The sequence below is a fragment of the Hydra vulgaris genome, chromosome 03 (assembly GCF_038396675.1).
Source record: "Hydra vulgaris chromosome 03, alternate assembly HydraT2T_AEP".
In the NCBI taxonomy this organism is placed as follows: domain Eukaryota; kingdom Metazoa; phylum Cnidaria; class Hydrozoa; order Anthoathecata; family Hydridae; genus Hydra; species Hydra vulgaris.
In genome coordinates this window covers 18,440,701-18,457,209 of record NC_088922.1, presented here as the reverse complement: position 1 = coordinate 18,457,209, position 16,509 = coordinate 18,440,701, and the positions used below count along the sequence as shown (strand labels likewise).

General features: G+C 28.6%; 2 protein-coding genes across 2 annotated transcripts in view; both read right to left on the bottom strand.

Annotated features, from left to right (window-relative positions):
- Positions 1–3,225: 3,225 nt before the first annotated feature.
- On the bottom strand, positions 3,226–12,378 carry LOC136078522 (saposin-like protein 11). Its single transcript, XM_065794298.1, has 16 exons — positions 12,375–12,378; positions 12,256–12,294; positions 12,099–12,137; positions 11,943–11,981; positions 11,631–11,669; positions 11,475–11,513; positions 11,319–11,357; positions 11,162–11,200; positions 11,005–11,043; positions 10,849–10,887; positions 10,693–10,731; positions 10,536–10,574; positions 10,379–10,417; positions 10,222–10,260; positions 3,552–3,658; positions 3,226–3,440 (listed from the first exon to the last, which is right to left on the bottom strand). Exons 1-16 carry the CDS (start codon positions 12,376–12,378, stop codon positions 3,321–3,323), a joined length of 738 nt encoding a protein of 245 aa, XP_065650370.1. The 3' UTR covers positions 3,226–3,320.
- Positions 12,379–13,159: 781 nt separating this feature from the next.
- LOC136078521 (neurofilament heavy polypeptide-like) overlaps positions 13,160–16,509 on the bottom strand; it is a 70,398-nt gene continuing 67,048 nt past the window's right edge. The window contains exons 7-11 of the mRNA XM_065794297.1: positions 13,803–13,829; positions 13,648–13,686; positions 13,493–13,531; positions 13,338–13,376; positions 13,160–13,221 (exon numbers count right to left, since the gene is read on the bottom strand). Coding sequence (XP_065650369.1) covers positions 13,160–13,221; positions 13,338–13,376; positions 13,493–13,531; positions 13,648–13,686; positions 13,803–13,829 — 206 coding nt within the window. The remainder of the gene's footprint in view (positions 13,222–13,337; positions 13,377–13,492; positions 13,532–13,647; positions 13,687–13,802; positions 13,830–16,509) is intronic.

The following is a 16,509-nucleotide window of genomic DNA, read 5'->3' as shown; positions in this document are numbered from 1 at the left end:
TTTTTTTCTTTAATCATTGCAAAATAAAAAGTGCCACAACCAATCATTTATGTTTTTTTGATGCCATAGTTCAAAACAAACCATCATTTATGTTTTTTCTTGATGCCATAGTTCACCTTTGTTTGGTTAACCCTTTCAACTTCAATACATTTTGCTCGCTTGTAATGTCAATGCTTGTATGTAACTATACAAAAAACTACTTTTCAATTGACGGATTAAAAATTAAGCAATAGGATTTTATCACTACTTTTTTTTAATTTTCAAGTAGGGTTTTAAAATCTCATGTTCTTTGTTTTTATATATTTGCCAGTATATATTAATATACTGGCAAACATTCTACAATTTCACAAAATGTTTAAAGGTTTCGGAACAAAGTTTTAAAATAATATGGCAAGAGTAGATTGAGTTCGATCTTTCATGAAGAGGCATCGTTTTACAAAAAAGGATTCCGACAAAGAAACCCTTTTAACAGTTATTTTAATAATTTTTTCCAAGAGTTGAAATACTAACAACCCATCCTCCGAACCTCCAACGTGCCTCTAGAAAACAACTATAATAATGAACTAATATAACAGACAATCCAGTGTCCTAATATTGTTCACCGTGACCATATAAACACCGCGAAGAAAAAAAAGAAACATTTGAAGCAGTTAACAAGTGTAATGCTTTCTGGCAGCGCTGTCAGAGAGTTTTTTCCGCTTATGGTTGTTTATAAAGCAAAGAACCTTAAACAGAGTTAGAATCAAAGTTTACTATATAGAACTGTTGACGATATCACCCCATGGAGAAATATTTTTTCAATGTCGTTTTTTTCGGAAAAAGAAAACGTTTTGGATATTGTAAACGTTTTTTTATTTAAAGTTTTTAATATCGAGCTCATAATAATCATGTTGCGTATGAAGGAGATGCTTAAACATTTACTTCAACACGTGCTTGAGAAATTAAAGGATAGTGATGGTTGATATTCTGTTTTTTTATAGATCAGTTTTGTAAATATTGTGATGTATACAAATATGTTGAAAAAAAACAAACTAAATTTTAAACGTGCAAATTTTTTCGCATGAACCAAATTGAAATAATAGGTTCTACACAAACTACACTTCCTGTTATCTGTTTGATTTTTAAAAGTATTTTCCCCCTTTACAATATGTTAATCTAAAGCCTAGATTCTAGGCAAACCTAAGAAATAAAAACATAATATAGTGTTCAAATTCACCTCAAATTGGTTGTTCGTTCTCACCCTGTTTTAGAAGTACTTTTATGCTCATATACAGAGGAAAATCAACTCAACTAGGTTTTTTTCAATAAAAATAGTTTTTATATTCTAAAAATAATTTATTGAACAATTTAAAGTTACATTAATACTTTGTACGCATGCCTTTAGCCTTTATTAACTTGGTAACCACGCATAAGCTTGGTGGGTTGTCAAAACTGCTATAAACATAAAGGTCGTCAATCAGCTGTTGTAAGGAGAATTTTTACTGTAAATACATTCATCAATGTACATTCATCAAAATAAAAGCTGAAGGTGAGTTTAATTAAATCATTATGGTTACCCATTAACATATTAATGTTTATTTGCTATAACTTCCATTTTAAAATGTATAAAAAGTTAGATAACAAATTGTTTTGTTTTTTTCTACAGATTTTGAGGTTATGGGGAGAACCAAAGATCTTTCACCTAGAAAAGTTGCTGTTGCTAAAACATTGCTTGAAGAAGAAACGTATTCACAACGAGAAATAGCTTCAAGACTACAAGTTTCACAGAAATCTGTAAGCCGTATCAGCCAGGCTATTAAAAATGGGCAAGATTACAATTCTTCACGACAAGGAAATTGCGGACGCAAGTCCAAAGTGATCCCGAGAACCCAACGCAAACTTATCGATATGGATTAAGTGAATAGAAGAGCCTCTAGTGAAGACTTAAAAAAGTCCTTGGAGAAGTATGGTATTAATATTTGCAGTTCTACGATTAGGAGAAGGCTTATTAATGCAGGTCTTCCAGCACGTTGGCCAAGAAAGAAAGCCAAAATGACAAGGGCAATGGCTAAAAAAAGGGTTAACTGGACCCATGAGGTTAAATCTCGCTTTGGAAGTGATTGGAGTTAGGCGAGTAACTTAAACATTTCAATAGTTTTTCTTACACATGCTTCTTTAAATAAAAATTTCTACCCTAACACCAAACAACCCATGTTCCTTTTTCTTTCACACTTAACCGTCAATTTTCAAGATCTTTTCATTACTCATCTGCCAATTCTGGTCAATAATCAGCTGTGTTATTGCAGTCTGTTATATTATCTGATTACAGGTCTGCTTTTCTGCTGAATCCATGTTTTCAATATGTGATGAAAGCAGTCAATATGTGAGAAGATCTTCAAACGAAGAGTTTTCTGAGACTTATGTTGCTCAGACTGTGAAGCATCCAACCACAGTTATGGTGTGGAGTATCATCTCAGCCAAAGGCACAGAGCGTTTATATATTGTTGAAGGCACAATAATTCAGCACCAGTATAAAAAAGTTTTGGAAACAAGACTGCCCCAATTGAGAGACAGGTTTCTTGATGGAGACTGTGTTTTTATGCATGATAGTGCACCATGCCATAAAGTCAAGTCAGTGACAAAGCTTTTGACAGAAAACCATGTACAAACATTGCCATGGCCAGGAAACAGCCCAGATCTGAACCCCATAGAGAACTTATGGGCGGTTGTTAAGAAAAGGCTAAAGAAAACCAGCATTACCACAAAAGTTCAATTGATTGAACAACTTATCAAAATATGGCACCATGATGAGGAAATAAAAAATAAATTTCCAGTTCTTGTAGAAAGCATGCCAAAGCTTATAGAAATGTTACTTAAGGCTAAAGACATGCATACAAAGTGTTAATGTAACTTTAAATTGTTCAATAAATTCTTTTTAGAATATAAAAACTATTTTTATTGAAAAAAACCTAGTCGAGTCTAATAATTTTCACACCTCAGTAAAGTCAAAAAATTAAGGTATTTATTGCATAGTTTTGATCAAGCCTAGAACTTTTCCAGGAACCTGAAAAAAAATTACAGTTATCTTCTATGATGCCAAAAATGTTTAAAACCAATAATTTCTACTCTATGAAATACGTTATGTGCATTAAGATAGCTTGGGGACGTTTTACCCACCCTACAATTAAAATGATGAAAAGTTTCTAAATTTTCATCATACAAACATGAAAAGCAAAACACAATTAATTTAAGTACAAATATATTTTATTTATTGCATCAAAAAAAATCAAACACCAATTTTTGTTAAAGAGATTTTTGTTAAAGAGATTTTTATCGTTTTTTTAATGCTTGTGGCTCGCATTACTCATTCTTCCTTTTAACTTTATTTGTATTGAATTTTTTTTTTCACTTTCAATTGTATATTCTTCCTTTACTTTGGTCGTTTTCGAATAACTTTGTTTCTATTTTTCAAATACAAAAAAAAAGATTTATTACGTGTAAATAATTTACTACATTCAACTAATTTGTCTTTTTAAAACTAATTCAAACTTAATTAATATTGTTTTTCTAACCTGATTTTTTTGTCCTAACTTGACTTTCTTAGACATTAGTCGGAGCTTTTTTATATAATTTTCAATTTCTTTAATTAAACGATCGCCATCAGTTATAAGTTGTTTAACTTGTTAAAAAAGAATATCAAAATATTCATATTTTAGTTAAATTTTGAAATATTCAAGTTTATTAACATATTTTTTAATAATAATAATAATAATAATAATAATAATAATAATAATAATAATAATAATAATAATAATAATAATAATAATAATAATAATAATAATAATAATAATAATAATAATAATAATAATAATAATAATAATAATAATAATAATAATAATAATAATAATAATAATAATAATAATAATAATAGTATTAAAGGAATAATAATAATTTTAAATAACAATAACTCTATATATTATAATAGTGCTGAGTTTTTGGCATAGGTACTTTATGGACAATACCTTGCTAAAAATTAGTGAAATAAAATAACGAGTGTGGTTACGACTATTAAATAATTCGACTGTCAACTAAATCGACTAATATACTTTCTAAAGTCGACTAAAATCGACTAATACATTTTTGAAGTCGACTAAAAGTCGATTTAGTTCATGCACCTAGGGTCTCCTTGTACCTCGGGCCACCCCACTTTATTTGAAAACTATAAAGTTCTAAGTAATGTTCCACACTGAGGTGATTATTTATAAAAAATATTTATTTTTTAATCCTACTTTGATTCTCAGAGAGCGTTTCTACAGCAAGTTATAATCGGAAAACGCTTTTTGATGGTCTTAAGTAAGTTTTTGCCGGTGGTATCTAAGATTGTTTTACAACTCTAGAGGAAATGCTTTTCTATAACTTCTTGTATATTATATGATTTGTTACTAAAGTGCTAAATGCGGTGTTTAAAAAGTTTCCTCTCAATCGGGGTTCGTTAATAGATAACATTTTTCACGAGGCTATCATTTCTTGTACCAAGTCCCATATAGTTTGCTTGCACCTAGGGCTTTATGTGCGTAACAATATAAGCTAGACGTCTAACTTGCGGGATCTTATTGGACGAAGAATGAAGTTGCTTTATTTTGTTTATAAGTATAGTCCGCCATTTGTAAAAAGGGCAAAAGGTTAAAGCTAATGTGTCAAATTTAAAAGTTACATAAATAGTATTTATATTTAAAATATATTTACTTCATTTAAAAAAAAAAAATTTAAAACAATATTTGTTTACAAATTTAATCCACCATTTGTAAAAAGGGCAAAAGCTTTTTGGATCGAAGTTAGACATCTAGTTTATATAATACATCATTGGTGCGTAAAGAATTCGCTTAAAAACGAGGTATATTGTTGAATTCTGATTAGTGCAGAATTTTTATTTTCTCGCGGTTGTTTTAGGACTGCCATTTTATGCGAAGATTTTGTCAATTTTGTTCAGAATTATTTGTCAATATAGTTATCTGTTTATATGCAACAATTAAGTAACACTAAATAAATTTGTTGAAGATAATCTAAGATTAAACATTTATATGCAACAATTAAGTAACACTAAATAAATTTGTTGAAGATAATCTAAGATTAAACAAATTTATCAATTTTCAAATCAAATTTATGTGTCTATCTTTGTTGTCAATTTATTATGGAGTTAAACCAAACTCTTAAATAGTGTCCCTTTATACAATAGTTAGTGGCCTCAGATACAATTTAAAACAAGCCTATGGTACTTAGGGCCACTAATTTTTAAATCTTTCCTTATGACGGACTTTTATAATTTGTGTCAATATACTTATACTAATACAAAGTTATTAAGATAGAAATGTGATCATATCAGTTTTTCCATATTTAGACAAGTCTGAAGCCTTGAGATTGGGCATTGAAAATATCCGGCTCTAGGTGCACGAACTTCCCCTATAATTTTTTATTTTTGTAGTGATTAAAGTGTTCTCAGAGGTACTTACGGTGTTATCACAGAGCACCACAGAAGAGCGTAAGTTGGGTTTCCAATTGGTTTTAACTGTTAACCAAAAATCGCGATTTTTTGTCAAAACCGATATAAATGAAAACCTTCGGTTTAATATATATAATATCTTTTGAATGTTTATTTATTATAGAAAGGTATAAAAATCAAATTTGTAAGTAATTAATTTTTTTTATTATTATTACTTAGATTGTATTTTGCTAGAAATTTTGCATGTCTTTTCATTTTTAAAATTATTCAAGTATTCCAAAAAAAATAATCCCATATTTTATAAAACACGCAAATATATTTGAACACTTTATATTCGAATATATTTACAAAAAATGAGCCTTAAAGAAATTTCCAAGGAGGAAATCATCCTCCTAAAAGTCCAACAACTGTGACGAATTTAATCCATCAAGATTTTTCTAATAAAAAGGAAGTGATGAAACAAAAAGTTATCAAAAAAATTCAAATGGGACATCAATTCAGCTTAACGCATAATGAATACACATTTTTGAGGCACAAAAGGTGCATTGGTGTCAACCTGCATAAAAGCGAATGTAAGAAAACCTGTAAAACTGGCCTCACTAGTGTTTATGGTTCCTGTCCAGCTGAAAGTTTAATACAAAGTATTAAGAATTACTTGAATTCATTTGGTGTCTGTATGGAAAGAAATGTAGGACATTGTTGATCAGTTTTGCTTTAATCTTGCAATTCATCTTGGTGAATGCGACACATTATACAAGAAAATTAAAGACATAAACGTACCAATTTCCAAGGAAACGGACAGTGGTTCAGAAGAGGATTAACATGGAATTTACAATGATAATTTTAGTTTTGAATCATTAAACAATGAGATTAACTTTGACTACCCTGAAATTTTGATGAATGCACAGAAAGTAGTGAAAATCATAAAAATGTCATCAGTTCGTAATTAAATATTTCAGAAGAGTTTATTACATGCCGGTTTAGAGCCAGCAAAACTAGCAGTGGAATTTCTTAAAAGAGAAGATGCAACGTTATCGACAGCAGATACTTTTCTTGAATTCATGCTTGCAAAACTATTTGCTATGAATACAGAAATAGCATTTTTATTACATTCAAATTTAAAAAAGCGCGTCGATGAAAGAATTAACAGAAATGTTATGCAGTTGTTAAAGCGCCTAAAAGATCATTTAGTTGTTCCATTAAAAAACACTTTAAATTTTGTTGGAAAATTTGCGTTTAAGCTTTTTGGATTTACTTCTAATGATGAGAAATAGGGTGGAGTGAAAAAATTTTTTTTTTCTAAATGAATTCTAATAGTTACCGAAAGTTGCCACTTGGGTAGGTATCTTGGCAAAAAAAAAATTTTTATTTGGATGATGTCTTCTGCCCTCTACCGGCGATTTAAATTTGGAAAATTTTGATTGTTTTTGTAAAAAGTCAGTATTTTTTGCAAAATAATTTTTTCCCAAATGTCTTATCATAGAGTATATTATACTATTGGAAAGTACATTTAAATCCAAGTCTAACAATATAAAAATCATTAAAATATTCAAAGGATTGATAAAGTTGTGATTTTTCAAAGAATTCATACAAAGCGATAAGCCTCGATTGCTCGAAAACCGTTACAATTGACATAACTCAGAAATCCTTTGAAAATATATATTAAGTGACATATTTAAATTGAAGTGTTGAATGTTTGAATTTGCATTCTCGTCGTTGTAGCATTTTGAAAATTTAAATTAATAATGTATTATTTATGATTTTTTAAAAGAAACTCCATGTTTAATGACATCCAAATAGTTAAATTAAACAAAATCTATATCATTTTAGTTTCTGAAAAACATATATAAATTATTAAGTCATATTTACTCTGCATCTACACAACAGAATACGTTTCTTTTTTCATTCGGTATGTTTTAATAAATGTCTTTGTAAAATATTGCTGTTTAGATAAACCCTACTATAACATTACTATTACTAGGCTTGCTAATTTTTTTCAATTATTTGCATGCAATTAGGTTTAGTAAAATTAACTCCATAATTTGAGATATAAAAATGATTCAACAAATTCAAGTATAACTTCTATTGCTCGGTAAATATTTTTTTGGTCACATAATTTTTTATTTTGCTTGAAGGTGAGTACTGAAGGTGAGTACATGACATCAACAATGGACGTTGCATCGAGAAAACCTTCTGCTTGTCTAATTTTTGGCAATTTAAAACGAATGAAGTTGAGCATGCTGCCAACACAAATGGATATGTTTATGGAATATATGTGATTTTGACATGACTTGAAAATCGAGAAGGGTCCACAAAAAGAACCTACCGTCTCGGAGGTATCAGAAATTCTGGCATACAAAGTCAAAAAAAATATGGTATCGGGCAAGTATTCCAACTGTTTCAAAGACTCGTGTTGTGCAAATTATAAATTCTCATCATGAAAACGATTTGAAACTGGTTCGATATCCAAAATCTAAAAGAAATGCCCAATATGAATCGAGAATATCAAGTTTTTGAGAAGATGCCGAAAATAGCCTTTTTGACATTGCGGCTTGTAAACATGCTAGAGGTTCATCTTGTTCTTGCGACAAAGCTAAAAAAGTACCACTGTCTGAGCAACAGTTTTTAGAAGAACAGAGGACTACAAGAAGGATGATACTTGGATCAGTTGACAGTCATTATACAAAATTATTGATCCACAAAAGAATGAGGTAGGCTGAAGAACAGGCACGCAAAGAAACACACAGACTCCAAAAATCACCATCTAACACTATGTCCGATCTAGAGTCTGCCAATAGTTTTTGCGGCAGCCCTTCATCGTCTGACAACGAATCCAACAAAAATGATACTGACTTTTGAAGTTTTTAACCATGATGAACATCTCAGACCAAGTTCACAGCAACGGAATGAATTAAAAAATGTAGCAAAAGCTTCAGATCAATATTCTCTCTCTAACCGAGCTGTTACTAAAATCACATCAGGTGTTTTACAAGATTATGGCATAGTAACGTCAAGCCATTGTTTAAATGTAATCGACAGGAGCAAAATAAGGAGAGAATGCCAGAAGTATCGGTGTTTTGTTTGTGATGATATTTGTTTTGATGTCTATGGCATTTACTTTGATGGTAGGAAAGATAATGAATGAATGGAAAGATAATGATGGTAGGAAAGATTATGATGGTAGGAAACAATTATGAATGAAAATCTTCATGGAAAATTTCATCGGAGAGTAACAGTGGAACAACATACCTCTCTTGTCCAAGAACCAGGACCAAGTTATTTAGGCCATGTGACCCCAAAAAGTGGCACGAGTAAGAGCATAATTAAAATTATAACGGCATTTAATCAAGAGAATAACGTAAATACAGAGAACCTCATGGCAGTTGGATGTGATGCACCATTAATCTTTCCAGTGTACAGCTGTAAACACTGGAAAGATTAATGGTGCAATACGCCTCCTCGAGGAGAAACTTGAGCGCCAAATGCAATGGTTTGTTTACATGCTGTTTCCAAACGAACTGCCCTTACGACATCTCTTTGAAAATCTTGATGGAGCCACCACAAGACCACGAAGTTTCTCTGGACCAGTTGGAACATTATTGGCAAATTGTGAGAAGTTGCCCGCGATACAGTTTTTGAAAATCGAATGTGATTTTCAGAGTGTGGGCATTGCTGATCTTAGCTCAAATCAACAGTATCTGAATGATATTTGTGTTGCTGTTATCAGTGGTCTCTGTCCACTATCTCTGTCTCATAGAGAACCAGGAAAACTTGTTATGTCTCGCTGGGTCACACTGGGTAATAGAGTTCTTAAATTGTATATTGCTACAATACATCCAGCTGATAATCTGAGAGTAGTGACTGAATTCATAATGAAAGTCTATGCACCAATGTGGTTTACGATTAAAACAAAACCTTCATGCAAGAATGGTGCTCGACACTGGTGAATGTCAGTTCATGAAGCACACATTTTACCTGATAATCTCAAAGCCATTGTTGATCCAGTACTTCAACGTAATGGGTTCTTTGGTCACCCTGAGAATATGCTGCTAAGTATGATAACTGACGACAGGAGGCATGTACGAGGGCTTGGACTGCGGCGAATAATACAAGCTCGAGCAAACAAGCAGCCAAAACGACTCGAAAACGGAATCAGGATGTTTCAGGTACCAACTTTCACGATGGATACTGAAGATTACATTGAGATAATTGACTAGCAATCGGGCACAGTGACCGAGTCACCTGTTACAAAATTTTTATCTAATAATGAGTTGGAGTCATTTTTTAGCAGTGGAGAATCACATATTACTGAATTTACTCGTTCTCCATGCCATACACAGGCAGTTGAAAGATGCGTAAAAAAAGTTACCGAAGCTTCAAAGGCTGACATGGGGCAGGAAGCTCGAGATGGTTTCATCGGGGCGACGAATGCTGCCAGAATGGTAATGGCTGTGTTCAACACAAAACAAGAATACTGCGCAGGGTGGCAAACTGACATCAACATTATAGGGCAATATTTTGAAAAACTAAACTTTTAAACAATATTGTTTAATTAAATTTTTGTAAATTTATATCATTTTTCATGCATTCATGGCCTGTGACTTTTGGGATTTCTTTGAAAAAAATCATTTATATTAAGTTAAACTTGTAGTAAATAAAAAATAATTTTTTAAAAATTTATTATAAATATGTTATTTATAAAAAAATCATTGTATAATGTTTTAAATAAGTTGAAACAATACCTGAGTCAGGTGTCTTTACTTCCTCAACTGTTTGATTTACTATTTATATAAAAATTAAGTTTTAATATTTATTCTATACCTTTTATAAAATCTATCATAAATAGGTTAGTCATAAAGACGTCATTGTTTAATATTTAAAAAAAATAAAAAGCCATACCCGCGACAGGTGTCTTTACTTCCTCAACTGTCTGATTTACTATTTATATAAATTTAAACTTGTAATCAATAAAAAATAATTTTTTAAAAATTTTATTATAAATATGCTATTTATAAAAAATTCATTATATAATGTTTTAAATAATTTGAAACAGTACCTGAGTCAGGTCTATTTACTTCCTCAACTGTTTGATTTACTATTTATATAAAAATTAAGTTTTAATATTTATTCTATATCTTTTATAAAATCTATCATAAATAGGTTAGTCATTAAGACGTCATTGTTTAATGCTTAAAAGAAATAAAAAGCCATACCCGCGACAGGTGTATTTACTTCCTCAACTGTCTGATTTACTATTTATATAAAGTTAAACTTGTAGTAAACAAAAAATAACTTTTTTAAAATTTATTATAAATATGTTATTTATAAAAAAATCATTGCATAATGTTTTAAATAAGTTGAAACAGTACCTGAGTCAGGTGTCTTTACTTCCTCAACTGTGTGATTTACTATTTATATAAAGTTAAACTTGTAGTAAACAAAAAATATATATTTTTTAATTTATTATAAATATGTTATTTATAAAAAACTCATTGTATAATGTTTTAAATAAGTTGAAACAATACCTAAGTCAGGTGTCTTTACTTCCTCAATTGTTTGATTTACTATTTGTATAAAAATTAAGTTTTAATATTTATTCTATATCTTCTATGAAATCTATCATAAATAGGTTAGTCATGAAGAGGTCATTGTTTAATGTTTAAAAGAAATAATAAGCCTTACTAGTGACAGGTGTCTTTACTTCCTCAACTGTTTGATTTACTATTTATATAAAGTTAAACTTGTAGTAAACAAAAAATAACTTTTTTTAAAATTTATTATAAATATGTTATTTATAAAAAAATCATTGCATAATGTTTTAAATAAGTTGAAACAGTACCTGAGTCAGGTGTCTTTACTTCCTCAACTGTTTGATTTACTATTTATATAGAGTTAAACTTGTAGTAAACAAAAAATAATTTTTTTAAAATTTATTATAAATATGTTATTTATAAAAAAATCATTGCATAATGTTTTAAATAAGTTGAAACAGTACCTGAGTCAGGTGTCTTTACTTCCTCAACTGTTTGATTTACTATTTATATAAAGTTAAACTTGTAGTAAACAAAAAATATATATTTTTTAATTTATTATAAATATGTTATTTATAAAAAACTCATTGTATAATGTTTTAAATAAGTTGAAACAATACCTAAGTCAGGTGTCTTTACTTCCTCAACTGTTTGATTTACTATTTGTATAAAAATTAGGTTTTAATATTTATTCTATATCTTCTATGAAATCTATCATAAATAGGTTAGTCATGAAGAGGTCATTGTTTAATGTTTAAAGAAATAATAAGCAATACCAGTGACAGGTGTCTTTACTTCCTCAACTGTTTGATTTACTATATATATAAAGTTAAACTTGTAGTAAACAAAAAATAACTTTTTTAAAATTTATTATAAATATGTTATTTATAAAAAAATCATTGCATAATGTTTTAAATAAGTTGAAACAGTACCTGAGTCAGGTGTCTTTACTTCCTCAACTGTGTGATTTACTATTTATATAAAGTTAAACTTGTAGTAAACAAAAAATATATCTTTTTTAATTTATTATAAATATGTTATTTATAAAAAATTCATTGTATCATGTTTTAAATAAGTTGAAACAATACCTAAGTCAGGTGTCTTTACTTCCTCAACTGTTTGATTTACTATTTATATAAAAATTAAGTTTTAATATTTATTCTATATCTTTTATAAAATCTATCATAAATAGGTTAGTCATGAAGACGTCATTGTTTAATGTTTAAAAGAAATAATAAGCCATACCAGTGACAGGTGTCTTTACTTCCTCAACTGTTTGATTTACTATTTATATAAAGTTTAACTCAAAGTGAAAAAAAAAACTTTTATAAAATTAATTTTAAATAGGTTATTTATAAAAAAACCCATTGTATAATGTTTAAAATAAGTTGAAACAGTATTTAAGTCAGGTGTCTTTACTTCCTCAACTGTTTGATTTAGTATTTATATAAAAATTAAGTTTTAATATTTATTCTACATCTTTTACAAAATCCATCAGCGTTATTCATAAAAGCATCATTGTTTAATGCTTAGAACAGAAAAACAGACAGACCTGAGTCAGGCGTCTTTACTTCTTCAGTTACTGGATTTCCTATTTATATGAAATAAATTTGTAATAAATATACCATAAATTTTTAAAATCTATGCTAATTACGTTATTCATAAAAACGTCATTGTTTAGTGTTTAGAACAAATAAAAAGACATACCTGAGTCAGGCGTCTTTACTTCTTCAGTTACTGGATTTCCTATTTATACGAAATAAATTTGTAATAAATATACCATAAATTTTTAAAATCTATGGTAATTGCGTTATTCATAAAAACGTCATTGTTTAATGCTTAGAACAAATAAAAAGACATACCTGAGTCAGGCGTCTTTACTTCTTCAGTTACTGGATTTCCTATTTATATAAAATAAATTTGTAATAGATATACCATAAATTTTTAAAATCTATGCTAATTACGTTATTCATAAAAACGTCATTGTTTAATGTTTAGAACAAATAAAAGGACATACCTGAGTCAGGCGTCTTTACTTCTTCAGTTACTGGATTTCCTTTTTATATGAAATAAATTTGTATTAAATATACCATAAATTTTTAAAGTCTATGGTAATTGCGTTATTCATAAAAGGGCCATTGTTTAATGTTTAGAACAGATAAAAAGACATACCTGAGTCAGGCGTCTTTACTTCTTCAGTTACTGGATTTCCTATTTATATAAAATAAATTTGTAATAGATATACCATAAATTTTTAAAATCTATGCTAATTACGTTATTCATAAAAACGTCATTGTTTAATGTTTAGAACAAATAAAAGGACATACCTGAGTCAGGCGTCTTTACTTCTTCAGTTACTGGATTTCCTTTTTATATGAAATAAATTTGTAATAGATATACCATAAATTTTTAAAGTCTATGTTAATTGCGTTATTCATAAAAGCGCCATCGTTTAATGTTTAGAACAAATAAAAGGACATACCTGAGTCAGGTATATTTGCTTCTTCAGTTACTGGATTTCCTATTTATATGAAATAAATTTGTATTAAATATACCAATAATTTTTAAAGTCTATGTTAATTGCGTTATTCATAAAAGCGCCATCGTTTAATGTTTAGAACAAATAAAAGGACATACCTGAGTCAGGTATATTTACTTCTTCAGTTACTGGATTTCCTATTTATATGAAATAAATTTGTATTAAATATACCATAAATTTTTAAAGTCTATGTTAATTGCGTTATTCATAAAAGCGTCATTGTTTCATGTTTAGAACAAATAAAAGGACATACCTGCGTCAGGTGTCTTTACTTCCTCAACTGTCAATATAAATTTAAACTTTAAATTTTTTTAAACATATGAAAAAAGAATTAAAATTTATTATAAATATATTATTTATAAAAATTTCATTGTATAATTTAAAAAAATAATTATAACAGTATCTAAGTCAGGTTTTTTTACTTCCTTAATTATTGGATTTACTATTTGTATAAAAATAATATTTATTTTATACCTTTTATTTCAAAAAAATGTTTTTTACAAATACTCTACAGTTTAATGTTTAAAATAAATAAAAGACATATATAAGTCAGGTTTCTTCACCTACTCAACTGTTTGGTTTACTATTTATATAAAGTTAATCTTGTTATATAGATATCATAATTGCTTAAAAAGTTATTATAAATATATTATTTATAAAGACGTCGTTGCAAAATATTTTAATGAGTGGATATGACTAAACATTTTTATGTGTTAAAATTGATTAGAAATTGCATATAAACTAGTGTTGTAATAACTTTTAAACAATTTGACCGTCAACTAAATTGACTAATACATTTTTGAAATTGACTCAAAGTTGATTTAGTTGAAATATGGTAATAATTATTTTTTTTAAATAAACTCTAATAAAAATAATAAAATAATTTATATTCGGTTTCGTTTTTTAACATCATATTATTAAAATAATAATGGAGCAAAACAATGAGAGAAGGACCTCTGTGACAACATGACGATTTATTCCTAAACCCCAATGACTTAAATACTTGCTATATATCAAAAAGTCTATTCAATCATATTTACAATAAGAATTTATAGATGACCTTTAGATTTTGGTGCTTCACAACTTAATTTTGCCCCAGGGCCCCGAGCAAGCTTAAAACAGCTTTGTATGAAAGTATTTATGAAAATCACAAACAACAAGTAATGTTTGGTCGAAGTCGATAACAACACTAATAAAGGCAAATCTAAAACTTATCTGATAGTGGTCTATTTTTTATATTTGAAATTAAAAATATTTATATTATAAATGATAAAACTAACATTTTTTCGGAAATCATTACAAATTAAGGAAAATAAAAAAATACTTTCAGCATTTGAAAAGAACTGGTTTCTATTACCTTTTTTTTTAATTTCTTAGCCACAGAGAAAGAAAAACATTGTTTATTTAAGAATATTTGCTTTATAATAATAGAAAAGTTTTTTTTAAAAAATTTAAACAATGTGATTAAATGCCCCAAATAGAATTTATATCTAGTGAATTTGACAGCCAATGTTGGGACAAAATAAATTAAGGAGCATTTGCACTTAACTAATTTTGATTCACTTGAGCTTTGAGTTTGGTGTCGAGTCCTGTTAAAAATTCCAAGTTCTGTTACCAAAATGGTGTGTCCACAACTTTAAAACAACTTCCTGTTTTAATGTTGAGGGCAAACTTTAAAACAGCAAGCATTAACTTTGACCCCACAGCTACATTAACCTTGTCCCCAGATTCAAAAAATAAATAAATGTAGAATGCCCGACAGAGGTCACTGCAGTTCATACCATTACTTCAGGAGGTGAATGAAGTTTAGTGGCCATTTAAATATTAAAATTTTCACTTGGTCTCCATGATAGCCAAATACAATCATTTTGTTTGTTTTCACTTTGCTGAATTGCAAAAAGTTTGTTTTAATCAGAAAACACCATGTTGAAAACACTATGTTGAAAACACTATGTTGGGTTCAATTTTTCTCAATCTAGTCATAGCTTCATTTGATTTTTTGCAAGGTAATGAACTTTACATATTTTGTAAGGTTTCATTTGAAGATGGTTTTTCAATATTTAAAATAATATATTATAGTTGCTCTATCTAGTCATAGCTTCATATGATTTTTTGCAGGATAATGATCTTTACGTATTTTAAAGAGGATAATGATCTTTACGTATTTTACGTAAGGTTTCACTTGAAAATATTTTTTCAATATTTGAAATAATATATCATAGTTTATTTTGCTCCCAAAATGAGTGTAAGGTGAACTATTGATGCTCTTCGAGGACAAAAAACAGTTTAACCTCACAGCAAGAAAAAGAGCTGTCTGAAATGTCTTATTTTAATTACTGATTGGGACTGTGGTTTCACTAAAGGTGAGGTAAAAGATCTAATACAAGATTTTATCAAAGCAAACAATATTGATACACCTTTTATAGATTCTCGACCAAGTAAAAACTGGTTGCATGCTTTCTTGCTGCAAAATTCTAAAATAATGCTCACTGAAAAGAACAATTTTTTATTTATTTGTTAATGCTGTTAATTAACAAAGGACATCACTTTTATTGTTGTGAATCTTGAACCTTTCCTCATATTCCAGACCAGTTAGATTTCTATTCACCTCTCCAAGGCCACTACAGTCGAGGAGGCTTTAACTTTAGTTGTGGTTGCAACTAAAATATTAGCAAAACAAGGTGCTGCTAGAGTGTCGCGTAGCATTAGTGGCTCAAATTGGAAGCAAATTACTGTAAATTATTGCCATTATAAATCTACAAAGGAAAAAATTTGTATATGAACTGGGTTAAAGACGCTTTTCTTTCTTTTTTTTTTTTTTGGTATTATTTTTTTTTGCTTCTTACCAGTATTATATTAATTTTTTTTTTCAGAATAATGTGCTATACCTCATATAAAAATATGTTATTTATAAATATTTATGTTAAAATATGTTGTCTGCCATTAGGAAAAAATTTTTT

What these genes read in the sequence shown, in the direction of transcription:
- LOC136078522 (XM_065794298.1), bottom strand. An exon ending in AGTAAAGACACCTGTCACTA is followed by an intron (nt 11,044 to 11,161) that starts GTAAGGCTTATT and finishes TTATACAAATAG; the next exon opens with TAAATCAAACAATTGAGGAA. An exon ending in AGTTAGGACAAAAAAATCAG is followed by an intron (nt 3,441 to 3,551) that starts GTTAGAAAAACA and finishes TTTGAAAAATAG; the next exon opens with AAACAAAGTTATTCGAAAAC.